This window comes from Malaclemys terrapin, chromosome 2 (genome assembly GCF_027887155.1).
Source record: "Malaclemys terrapin pileata isolate rMalTer1 chromosome 2, rMalTer1.hap1, whole genome shotgun sequence".
NCBI lineage: Eukaryota > Metazoa > Chordata > Testudines > Emydidae > Malaclemys > Malaclemys terrapin.
The window spans coordinates 132,631,706-132,644,993 of NC_071506.1; the positions used below are offsets into that span (position 1 = coordinate 132,631,706).

Here is a 13,288-nt window from a genome sequence, read left to right on the forward strand (position 1 = left end):
CACTTGGAGATGCAAGCCATGCAGGCACACCCAGGGGCGGGAGTGACTAAGGTGTCTTTAAGCCACGTTTGTGCCATCACGATTCCAGGGGCAGTCCCCAACTGCTTGTGGACAGCAGTGCTACCACAATCTCCACAGAGATGTGCACTATGGCCCTATCCCCTATGTCACAGCTGATGAGGGATCTGCATAAACAGTACCTGCACCACAGGAATTTTCCCTGACCAGTTAAGGGTTTTTTCCTGTCAATTTACGCTCACAGTAGTGTGCAGTGTCCCAGGGGTGTCCCTAGAAGTAGAATTCCTCCTAATATATCTGTACCCTAGCCTCTTCTTCCCAATGCCGAATTGTTCCCTGTGGAGTGTTTCCTAGTAATGCTTTATCTTGAGCATTTAGATACTGCAGTGATGGGGGCTGTAGGAGAAAAGCCAAGGGTAGATGGTTGAAAAGATACATGGTTATTTAAGATGTTTCTAAAAGGAAATGGATTCAGGACCCAAGATCATCTCTACACCACATCTTTGTGAAAAGAGAGGCAAATAGCTACATGCAAGTCACGTTGTATTTGGCACCACCTTTAGTTGGGGTACATGCTTTTACATCTGCTTGACAGGATTTTACTTTTAGTCTCCCTTTCTTGCTGTTTCGAGAGCACCCTCAGCATTCAGTCTTTCTGGAGGTCATTTTTCAGAACTAGAAACACTGTATCCTTGAAATACTGTGCAAGGGTCACTTGTTTTTTTTTTAATTTATCCTGACCTGAGAGATGGCAGGGGGGAATCTTAATTTGATCACCTCTAACAAATCATTAGAGATTTTTCTTCCAAATTTCAAATACTTCCCTTCTGCTGGAAGCCGTTAACAAATAACACAATTCTCTTTCATGAAAGTATAGTGGCTTTTGACGTGTCACCTTCTTTAACATGGTGAAAGTTAAGCAGTGTATCTCAAAGGTATGCTTAGATACTGAAGTGATGGGTGCCTTAGAATATGTACAATAAATGAATACAGGGTATCAACATGACTAGCCAAGTGCTACCCAGAGCTGAGCCTGTATGAGTCACACTTAAAATAGTGCATGTGCTGAATAAAGTGCAAGATTATTGTAAAGGTGAAAGCAACTTCCTGATAAACTATGTAGGTTGAGCTGCAAGCACTAATGCTCATCTCCTAAGCTCCAGATAACCAACACTTGATTTCTGTTCTCTACAAAAAAGTATGTTTGGTTAGTTATTCTGCTGGTATACAATATTTGCACCCATAACCTATCCCTTCTAAAACAGTGTTATGGTAGTGGTTTCCCTCACTGAAGTCAGGAAGCACTTTAGTTCCCACATCAACTGTAGTTTTGCACCCCTGTTACCCGCCCCAGGTACGCAGATAACATTTTGCATGGCTGTATATGGTGATTTTTAATGTGAGGCTGTCTGTTAACTGGGTTGGAAGCATAACTTTGATATTGTTGCATTTGAGAAGACAAATGTGTATTGAAACAGATGCTTGTGACTGTTCATGTCTGAGTGCTGGACAGAAGTCTAATGCTGAAATGTGAGTATGAGTCCCTTTAAAGAGACACATTGCTAATGTCTTTTCTTCTGTTTTCTAGCTGTCCCATTTCCTCCCACGCAGCGGCTCACATTGAAGGAAGTGTTTGAGGATGGAAAGCCCAGGCTTGATGTCTTGAAAAGCCACTTGGTGAAGGAAGGGCGGCTAGAAGAGGATGCAGCATTGAAGATAATCAATGATGGGGCTGCCATTCTGAGGCATGAGAAGACAATGATTGAAGTAGAGGCTCCAATCACAGGTCAGAGAGAGCTTTCTGAAGCTGACGTCACATATAAGGGCTGTCTAGAATCGCAAGCTGCCAAAAATAGCAGATCTGCTGCTGCGTGTTCTTTCCATCATTGTTCAGGCAGTGGGGTTTTAAAATTGCTTTCCATCCCAGAAGATGGAGCATTTTGGTAGCATAGATAAAGTTTTCACAGAAGCTGTATATAATGCCACAGTAGCTTAGATCAAAGTGAAGCCATGCTCCCTGTTGCTGCCATGACCTTCCTCTTCTTAGAATGTAATTCCCTTTTTTTGCTGTCCTTCCTCCCTTAGTGTGTGGTGACATTCATGGGCAGTTCTTTGACCTGATGAAGTTGTTTGAAGTTGGAGGATCACCCAATAACACCCGCTACCTCTTCCTGGGAGACTATGTGGACAGAGGCTACTTCAGTATAGAGGTGACAAATAAACCTGTGCCTTTGTGGATTACCATGTTAAAGACTGAACTCTAAGCTTAACAAATATTTCTCTTGCACCATTTTTAAGTTCTAGTATGCTTCTGCATATGAGGAAGGCACGTTGCTTATAGGTCGTCTACTTGCAGTGTGATTTGTTAGAAAAGTTTTATTAACCAATGGGACATTATTTTTGAGGCAAGTTGAAAGTTGTGCCCTCAATATGTAGAGACAGGAAAACAACTGTGGCAGGGCTAATGTCTAAACCAGAGATTGGCAACTTTTGACGTGCGGCTTGCCTGGGTAAGCACCCTGGTGGGCTGGGCCGGTTTGTTTACCTGCCGCTTCCACAGGTTTGGGCGAGCCGCGGTTCACTGCTCCAGGCTAATGGGGGCGGCGGGAAGCAGCAGCCAGCACATCCCTCGGCCCATGCCGCTTTCTGCCGCCCCCATTGGCCTGGAATGGTGAACCACAGCCAGTGGGAGCCGCGATTGGCCTGCCAGGGTACTTTCCAAAGGTTGCCAATTCCTGGTCTAAACTCTTGATTCTGAGTCTGTAGTTTTAATTTCGCATGTGGCTGTTGGTCTAATTGTGAGCAGAGCAAGAGGGAGGGTTGATCGCAGGAGCACTCCTCATATTGCCCATAACACACAAGGGAGCAGTGAGTTTCCTAGCAGAGGAAGAAGAGATAATATCTACCCATTGGCCCCTGAAGTATTTAGTGTTGCATGAATGTAGAAGGCTGGAGTTAGAGGGTGGAATTTTACCCAGAACATTGGCCCAAATGAGCCACACAGTAATCACAGTGCAGTGTCCTCTGACTACATACCTAACTATGTTGTAGCTACATGCTTTGTCAGTGTAATGTCAGTCATCACACCAGGATTTTGTGGCTTTGTGACTCTGTTCACTGATCATATGGTATTGCAGCTAGGCAAAGTTGAGAACTGTTGGTCTTAAAGGACAGATTAATTGACTTAGATCAGTAACAGTTAGCTACTAGCTCTCTGAACAGTTCCTGGTAACTGAACAAGCACATAGTACTCGTGTCAGGAGGTGGTTGGGACTTGTCTCCATGTGGAAGAGTTACTAGTAAATGCTACAGACCCTGCAGATGCTATCTCAGTTTGCATGAAAGTGGAGTTGACTGTTAGAGGAATGCTTATTCTAGGTACAGATGCAGCATAACAAGTGACATTTGAGACTATCAGAGGGCATAAGATGGTCAAACTAATGATGCCAGGGCTAGTGGGTCTTGCTTCTAAAGGCAATGGAATAAGATGCTGCATAGCAATTTCAGTTAATGTCAGATATGAGAACAAAGGTAATGAAGACTTGACCTATTGGAACTCAAGCAGAATTTCTGTTTGCAGAGATCAGTTAAAATACAAGTGCGGGACTACCAAAGGCAGCAATACCGGTATTTAGTGTAAATAGTTCTTTGAAGGATATTTACTACCAGAGTATTTAGTGGGGTACCACTGGCAGATTGTGTTTTGGCAGATGCCTGGCCTCCTTCCATCCTAATACTTTTGTGCTCCTACATATTGACTTTAAGCCAAGATGAGACACTGAGCAGTTACTGGGATAGTGGACACATTGATGCTTGAGAGGTTGCATTTCTAATGTTCAGCCAATAGGATTTCTGTAGTGCTGGCACTGGTGCCTTTGTGTATTATTTCTGGAAGGGAGAAGGAACGACAGGAGTTTCATGCTATTCCTAGTTAAACAGTTTGGTTTGTGCATACTCCAGTGTTGTGTGTTTAAATGTATTTACCTGCCAGAGATATTGTCGAATGCCAACTTAATCCTTCAGTGATCTGAGGAATATTTATTTTGTGGTGTTAAAGTTGGTAGGTGAGAAGTAAAGTTGTGCATACACAACAGCGTGCGCTCTACAGAACGTGGACAGGGAGGTGGCTTCCCATCCCTCAGCCTTTGATCCTTGGATCATATCACAGATAGGCTAAGTTGTCTAACATGTGGGAGGAAGATTAAGGAGTAAGCGCTTAAGTACTATGATGGTGGGTGCAATTTGGACTAAAAATGGGAAAGCGTCAGAACTAGGAAGAAGTGTGTGCAGCAGGCAGGAAAATGGATCACTGAGTAGTCTTGCTGGGGAGAGGATTGAGCTGAGAAAAGCTTATAACAGAATAAAGGCAGCAAATTTGAGTTAGTCAATTTTTTCTCAGTCTGGTCCCTTTTTAAGCCTAATACATCTTAAGTTGGAGACCTTTGTAGAGCAACCCAACACTTTCAGTCTTTGGAGACATTTGGGACAGCTGTTCTTTGTAAGCTGTCAGCATGAATCCCTTTCATGCCATTCTTGACCCTCCTCTCCCCCTTTCCCTGTGAGTCCGCAGGGGAGATAAAGCCATGAAGCATTCTCTTTCCCCACAGAGCAAGCATTGATCTTTCACGAAGCAGGGTGGGCTTTGATTAGTACACGCGGGGGCTGATCCAAATGTCACTGATAAAACAGAGTATAGAAGACTTGCTTCCCTTGTGCTTATTGATGTGTGCCTTTTCTTTCCACCTACTGCAAAGTGCTGCCTATATGTTTAGAGAGATTCCCATTTGGGAGTGTAATAAACTGCAGCAGCACCAGTTTCTATAGTGAAATGGCAGCAGTTCAGCAAACAGCTTAGATAACAGCTGTGTGGGCAAAGAAGTGGCTAGTTAACAAGTGGTTAATCTAGTTCTTTATGGTTTTTTCAGGGTTTCTAACATATACAGTGCAAACATTTTCAGAGGTAACTGGATTCAGAAGGCCGGATGCTGTGATCTGAGATACTTGAGTGCCTTAGTTTTGCAGGCATAGTCTCTTTATCACAGAGATTCAGGTGGCTGTAAGGCATCCAGATTTTGCTGTGCTTTCCAGTTTAAAAAGGTGAAGAATGCTGGCATCCACAGGCCCTTTTGTGAGTCATGGCACAAGCTTGTGCATCCATATGCTGGGAGGGGATATTATCAAGTGTCTGCCCAGAGCTACTGATAATCATGACCTTTTAACTGAGTGAAATAGGATGTAATTGTATAATTGCATCCTGATGTATGCAGTCAGGAAGCAGGATGCAAAACTGGGGACCAGGGAGGTGTTAAGGCAAAATGTATTAGTTGTTAGGGACCCAAGTGACCCCTGAAAGATACCTGTGTTGCCATGAATATTTGATGGATTGCTAGGGTAAAAGTGGCTGTCTATAGCATATGAGCTGAGTATTTAAATATGCCCGAAAGTCAGTTTGGTCAGCTCAGAGATCTTTACCAGATTCTTTCTGGACCCACTGTTTGTGTGTTGTAGTTTTAAAAACAACATCCTGTGGTGATAGTTAAAATGAGCATAAAGATGCAACAATTTTTTTTTGTATTATACAGAGGTGGAGGCTTCTCATTCCAAAAGGGAAATAGTCTATGGAAAATGTTTGGTCTCAGTGCCTGTCATTTAAACCCATCATTGCAATTGGGTCTAATGAGCTCTTTATTTGGCAGCCTTTGCGGAAGACCGGGATTGAATAGGAGCTAGAGACTGAACTCTTTCTCTCCAGAGTGGGGTGTTGATCCATATTGTGTAGCAGTCTGTGAGGGAAGCTGGCATTGTTGCTATTGCTGTTTTTGTACCTGTTCTAGGGATAAACAGAGGCATCTGGTCTCCAGAGCTGTCAGCACTAAACTCACACCCAATAAGTTAAAAGTAAAGGAAAATGTTCTCATTCCTAGTGATCTCCTGTAGTGACATGCAGTCTGGATGCTATACTGTAGGCTATGTGCCTAGCACAATGGAGCCTAACCTGCAGGCAATATCTGTGCTAAATAACATACTTCATTTGTTCCCTTTCTCAGATGCAAGACTGTAAGCCATTATATTACAATATTCAGAGGCTGGTTAGAATTGTGACTCAGATTGAGATCAATTCCACGTAGCTTCCTCTTTATGAATCTTTCCTTCCTTTCATATCATGGGTGCCTATCTCGGAAAAAGATTCATTTTGTTATAGATAGTACTGTAGGTCTCCTGCAGGTCTGGTGGTAATAGGGTGACCAGACAGCAAATGGGGAAAATCGGGACAAGGAGTGGGGGGTAATAGCAGCCTATATAAGAAAAAGACCCCAAAATTGGGACTGTCCCTATAAAATCGGGACATCTGGTCACCCTAGGTGGTAAAAGCTGACTTATATTCTTGCTCGTAAGGAGCCATGATCTTGCAGTCTTTGTAATTCTATTATGTAAGTTCTGGCTGTTCACTGGACTGTTTTGTTTCACATGTGAAATGTCTAAGTTTAAAAAATAAACAGCCTGTGCACTAGCAAACAGTCTTTCTGCTGCCAGTGATGTGGAGGGTGTTTAACTGATTATCCCCATAATCTGGAAGTGAGAGAGGAGCTTCTTTTTAAAACATGCATATAATATTTTGTGACTTCTATCAGATTTTTAGTCAGACACATTCTATGCATCTTCCACTTTTGTGGGGGATCTCCTGTCGTAGAGGCTCCTACATACAACTGCTTAAATGCCTGTATGTTTCCCAGTGTATCCTGTGCACTGTATTCAGAAAAGGGTCTAATGTATAAGCACCAACAGCAGGAGTGACACCTTAACCTAATTTTTCCCCTTTAAGATATCAGCTGCTAAAGGACAGGGCACTGGACTGGGACTCAGGAGATCTGGGTTCTACATCAGATCTGCCAATAACGTCTGTGACATTAGACAATTCACTTCCTCTCTGGCCTCTATCTTGTCTCTTGACTGAAAGCTCTTAGGCATTGGGAATATCTTTCACTCCATGTACAGTGCTTAGTGTGATGGTGCTCTTATCTCACATGGAAACTCTAGATGTGCTACCAATACAATTAATAAAACCCTATTTTATTAAATATAAATTAAAAGAATTGTGACCAGAAACAGAATCAGTTTTATTTATCAGTAGAAGTGAAGTGATGGTGCAGACCTCTTCTAGATTAATTTACCAAAATAGATTAAAATTAGATCTAACCGATCTTGTTTTGGTTTTCAGGTATATGCCCTGAGTAGAATTCCTGTAAATCTTAGTAACACTAGAAGGGAGTAGTAAAGAGGTGTGATATAAAATTGCACACCCAGAGTGCTGAGTGCTTTCTTTCGTTTGCATCCCTCAGTTTGGAGGGCAGATGTACTTTTTTTTTTCCATGATAAGAGGAAATCACCAAAAATTGACCTTCGGGTTGACACTCGTGACTGGCCCAGGTAAAATGAGTTTTGTCTCACTCCAGTTCCAATTCCCAGTAGAAGTGCCCATAAAAAAACCCACAATAGCTGTAATAGACCCAATTTCTGGAGCACTCCTCAGAGTGGCCAAGCTTGACTGGATTGGGGAAACCAAACCCCTAGAGATTGTCCAGCCAAATAAGGATTTAGACACGTTGACAGGAAACCTTGCATGGCCATTGTAGTTATTCATTGTGGTTTAAGAGAACTTTGTTCTCTAGAGTGGGATTTGTAATTTAGCATATTTCACAAAATTCAAATTAAAAATTAATATTCTAGTAGACTTAATGTGGGGCCTGCCAACTTTGACAATGTCACTAACATTTCTAACAAGTGTGCTTATCACAGCTTGGTTGACCCTGCTGATATTGCATCAGAGAGCAAAAAGTCATGAATGTTTGAAGGGAAACTGACCCCTCTCTGAGATGGGAGGACACGTTTTGCCTTTGCACCTTTTTCTTTCAGTTTGATTCTGTTCTGTCTTGTTAGCATTATTAAAGAAAGCAGTCATAAGCTTCTCTTGCTAAACCATGTACACTGTAAATTCACTTCAATTTAACATACCAAGTTATGTGCAATTGTAAATAAAAACTGGATTCATCTCTACCCCATCCTGCAATAAGATTGCTATTTGAAAATTTTATGCCAAAACAGATATTGAGAATTATTCAATCATTTAATCATATTCCCTTGCTTTGTCCATCCATTACATTAGCTGTATCCCAGAATACATAACACATTAAAGAGAAAATGTGGTCAGAGCATAGGTTAGACTTCTGAAACTCTTTTTCTGTTCCCTGCTTTGCCAATGACTGCCATTCTCTTTCTTTCTTTCTTTCTTTCTTTCTCTCTCTCTCTTCCCCCTTCCCCTGCACCCCGGTACCAGTTTTCCTGTCTATAGAATGGCAATACTTGCCTATTTCAGAAGAGGGATGGAGGCTTATTATATATGAGCGCTTTATAAATGCAATTTTTATTCATTTGTAAATCTCAGCTGACTTTTTAAAATGAACATATCTCTGTTTATAATGCTAGTTATGTGTTTGCATAAAGGGACTCTTAAAAAGATTCTTCAGTTTGATTCCTTATGCTTCATTTAGGAAATGTTCCATCATGCTTTACTGTCGCAGTTCTGATCTCCTTCTTGTAAGTAGTGGTATGTTACAAGAGTAAATCTTTTGTATGAAGAACAGGAGTACTTGTGGCACCTTAGAGACTAACAAATGTATTAGAGCATAAGCTTTCGTGGACTACAGCCCATTTCGTGGACTACAGCATATGCATCCGAAGAAGTGTGCTGTAGCCCACGAAAGCTTATGCTCTAATAAATTTGTTAGTCTCTAAGGTGCCACAAGTACTCCTGTTCTTTTTGCGGATACAGACTAACACGGCTGCTACTCTGAAACCTGTCTTTTGTATGAGTGTCAGTTTGTAAGGGAAGAAATGAAATATTCATGTATGCCTTGGTGTGTGACTTCAGGCATTAAGGTTACAGACAAAAGGGAAGTTGCATTCTTAAATCTAGTAATCCATAATTGTCTCAAGTTGCTACTGAGATATTGTAACCATTTAGTAATCTGTTTCTAGGCACAGAGCCTTGGAAAATCTGGATAAGGGATCTCTTTGTAAAACACCAACTAAAAAATCACATGAATGCAACTGTAGTTATCTCTATTACTTCTTATCATGGGTCCTGTAGAGACATCAACAGGCTGTTCAGTGCTCTTTGAACCATGTTTCCCCTTGTGTTACCTTTCTCAACACCAATGATTTTTCAGGTAGTTGTGAAATATCCATACACCATTTGAGACTAAAATGTAAAGTCTGATTTAGAGTTCTGTAGATTTTGTTCTGTTGTCAGAAGTATCATTTCATGGTTACATCCATTATTCTACACTATTATATTTTTTTAAAAATATGTATTTTTAATAGCTCTTCCCCAGGTTGCTAACATGATGAGACATTGTTAAAACTGAAAGAACTTTTAAACTCTGATTTCCACTCCATCAGTGCTATATCTCTTTCCCCCCCCCCGCCCCCCCGGTATTTTACTCGGGCAGTGAAACCAGCTTAGTCAGTTCCCTGATCTTCTGTCTCCATCCCTCACGTCAATTTGTCATTTATAGTAACTTTCATTTTCTGGTTCTCATGTGCTAGTCCTGGTCTATGACATTGAGGTTGCAAACACACCAGGATAAAATTGAAATTGCAGAATATTTAATTTCTCCTATAAATAGTCTTAGTAAAACATTTTATTGTGGATCTAAACAGGCAACCTAAATTACCTGACAAAGTTGCGTTATCTGTAGTAATATTTAAAATTAGGTTTGTGTAAGCATGTCTCTTTAAGGTTTAAATTCAGAACTACATGGGACTCTGGAAATCCTTACGTTTACGTAGGCAGAAAGGCTCCTATTCTCTGGAGATTTTAACGTTTCAAATGAGTAAAATCAAAGCTTGCCTGGAGGTTCAGTATTTAAGTACCTTGATGTTTTAGCCATCTGTAATAGAAACTGGATTGGAGTTGGTTTGTCTCTGCTCTGGAACTAATTTTTATACCACAGCAGCTGGCTTCTGGAATACTGTGCACCCAAACCAGCATGTATTAAGTACAAAATTTGCTTTCTGATGTCAACCTTTATCTTTCATGTTGTGAAAGAATGTACAGTTTTTGCAGCATGTCAGCCTAAAGGGCAAGTACTTGTTACAAACTTTAATCCAAGCCATACTGCTTGTTGTCATAACAGATTATCTTCCAACTCTCAAAATCATCAAGGCAAACTTGATATCACTTCTCCCATGTTAGACAAATCAGCTGGTTAACAGTCAGTTTGCCAACCACAGGATGATATAAGTATATTCTCTTTAAAACATTTATCTTCAGAGCTTCCTTGGCAAGCTAGCCTGGAGTATTTCCCTGGCCCTAGTAAGGCTGTTGTGGCAATTTGATATTGGTCTGTTCCTCAGTGACATTGAGGCACTTGTTCAGTGACACTATTCAAGCTTGTGAAACTTTTTTCAGCCCCCAGTGGGTTTTGAGTTTTTCCTGTTTGGGGCTTTTTCATTTCTTCTAGCATCTATATCACATGAATATAACACGTACTCGGAAGTTTTTTTTTTTTTCCCCCCATACTAAAACATTAGCCTCTAACTAATATTCAACACATTTGATATAATGGTCAGCAAGGACTTAATGATCTCCAGTTTACGTTGCAGATGGGACAGCTGTAGAGATACTGTCCATCTGTTTGTGCTTAGCTGCTCTGAAAATGAGTGCTCTTGCTTTGGTTTCTGCTGACAGGGAGGAAGGAAGGAAAAGCTGCCCCCACCCAATGCAAAGTTGGTTTCAGTTGAATGAGATCTCATCTGTCAGTTCTCCAGCTCAAGCCTAATATAGAGAAATGTGTGCTGTGGCTTTTCCCCCACTGGTGAAGTTGGCTAAGATAAGATCTGATGCTGCTTATGGAACTAGGTTGCTCTTAAAGTTCTACTTGAAATCAACTTTTGGGTGAACTTGAGTGCATTATTAAATGAGGATATTCAGGAGCGCCGCCAGCTTTTCTGCCGCCCTAGGCGGCGGAAGGTCCCGCCTCGAAATGCCGCCCCACCACAGAGGCAGTGGAAGGTCCCACTGCCGAAATACTGCCGCGGTCGCCGCCCCTCAAATTGTAGTGCCCTAGGCGACCGTCTAGGTCACTTAATGGGTTGCGCCAGTCCTGAGGATATTGATATAACAGGCACCATAGAAACTTGCTGGAATGATGATCATCAATGGAACACAGTAATACTAGGGTATAAAATATATAGGAATGACAGAGTAGGTCACACTAGTGGGGCAGTGGCACTATATGTGAAAGAAAGCATAGTCAAATATAGTAAAAACCTTAACTGAATCAAACACAGAATCTCTATGGGTAGAAATTCTGTGCTTGAATCAGAGTATAGCAGTAGCAATATATTACTGACCACCTGACCAGGATGGTGACCATGATTGTGAAATGTTTAGAGACTAGAGAAGCTAAAAAATCAGAAAACCAATAATAATGGATTTCAGCTATCCCCATATTGACTGGGAACGTGTCACGTCAGGATTGGGATACAGAGATAAAATTTCTAGACATCATTAATGACTAGTTCTTGTAGCAGCTAGTCCTGGAACCCACAAGGAGAGAAGCAATTCTTGATTTAGTCCTAAGTGGTGCACAGGATCCGGTCCAAGAGGTGAATGTAGTTGAGCCACTTGGTAATAGCAACCATAAATGTAATTATATTTAACATCCTTGGGGAAAATACCAAAGAAACCCACTACAATAGCATTTAACTTCAAAAGGGGGAACACAAAAGTGAGGAGGCTAGTTAAATGGAATTTAAAGGGAACAGTCACCAGAGTGAAATGCCTTTAAGCTGCATGGAACCTTTTAAAAAACACTGTAATAGAGGCTCAAACTATATGTATACCCCAAATAAAAGAGAAAACAGGAAGGAGCGCAAAAAAAGCCACCTTGGCTAAACAACAGAGTAAAAAAGGTGGTTAGAGATAAACCGACCTCTTTTAAAAATTGGAAGTCCAATATGACTGAGGAAAATAGAAAGGAATCATACAATCGTGCACCTGGAAGGGACCTTGAGAGGTCATCTAGTTCAGTCCCCTGCACTCATGGCAGGAGTAACGAACATGCACTCTGGCAAGTCAAATGTAAAAGTATAATTAGGCAGGCCAAAAAAGAATTTGAGGTGCAACTAGCAAAACACACAAATCAACAGCAAATTTTATGTACATCAGAAGCAGGAAACCTGCCAAACAATCAGTGGGACCACTCAACGATCGAAATGCTAAAGGAGCACTCAAGGAAGACAAGGCCATTGCAGAGAAGCTCAGTGAATTCTTTGCATTGCTAATCACTGCAGAGGATGTGAGTGAGATACCCCATCTGAGCCATTCTTTTTAGGTGACAAATCTGAGGAGCTGTCCCAGCTTGAGGTATCAGTAGATGAGGTTTTGGAACAAATTGATAAATTAAACAGTAATAAGTCACCAGGACCAGATGGCATTCACCCAACAGTTCTGAAGGAACTCAGATACGAAATTTGCAGAACTACTAACTGTGGTATGTAACCTATTGCTTAAATCAGCCTCTGTACCAGATGACAGGAAGATAGCTAATGTAATGTTGATCTTTTTTTTTTTTTTTTTTTTTTTTTTTTTAAGTATCCAGAAGCGATCCTGGAGATTATAGGCTGGTAAACTGAATTTCTGTACTGTCGTTTCTACAAATTTGCCTGGTACTGAACACAATTATCAGACGCTTAGATGAACACAATATGTTGGGGAAGAATCAACATGGCTTTTGTAAAGGGAAATCATGCTTCACTAATCTATTAGAATTCTTTGAGGGGGTCAACAAACTTGTGGACAAGGGTGATCTAGTGGATATAGTGTACTTAAACTTTCAGAAAGCCCAATGTCCCTTCCCAAAGGCTATTGAGCAATGTAGGCAGTGTGGGATAAGAGGGAAGGTCCTCTTGTGGATCAGCAACTGGTTCAAAGATAGGATAGGAATAAATGGTCAGTTTTCACAGTGGAGAGGAGTAAATAGCAGGATCCCCAAGGATCTGTATTGGGGCCAATGCTGTTCAACATATTCATAAATTACGTATAAAAAAGGGGTAAACAGTGAATTGGCAAAGTTTGCAGATGAGATGAAATTACTCAAGATAGTTAAGTCCAAAGCTGACTGAGACGAGTTAACCAGTTTTGTGAGATCCCTTTGTATCTGTGGCAAAATGGCAAATGAAATTCACTGTTGATAAAGCAAAGTAA

The 13,288-nt window shown here is 41.1% G+C and overlaps 1 protein-coding gene across 6 annotated transcripts in view; it reads left to right on the plus strand.

Annotated features, from left to right (window-relative positions):
- Window positions 1–13,288, plus strand: part of PPP3CC (protein phosphatase 3 catalytic subunit gamma) — a 53,380-nt gene that overhangs the window by 16,943 nt on the left and 23,149 nt on the right. For all 6 annotated transcript variants that reach the window (XM_054017304.1, XM_054017309.1, XM_054017305.1 and 3 more), the window contains exons 2-3: window positions 1,607–1,804; window positions 2,104–2,228. In XM_054017304.1, coding sequence (XP_053873279.1) covers window positions 1,607–1,804; window positions 2,104–2,228 — 323 coding nt within the window. The remainder of the gene's footprint in view (window positions 1–1,606; window positions 1,805–2,103; window positions 2,229–13,288) is intronic.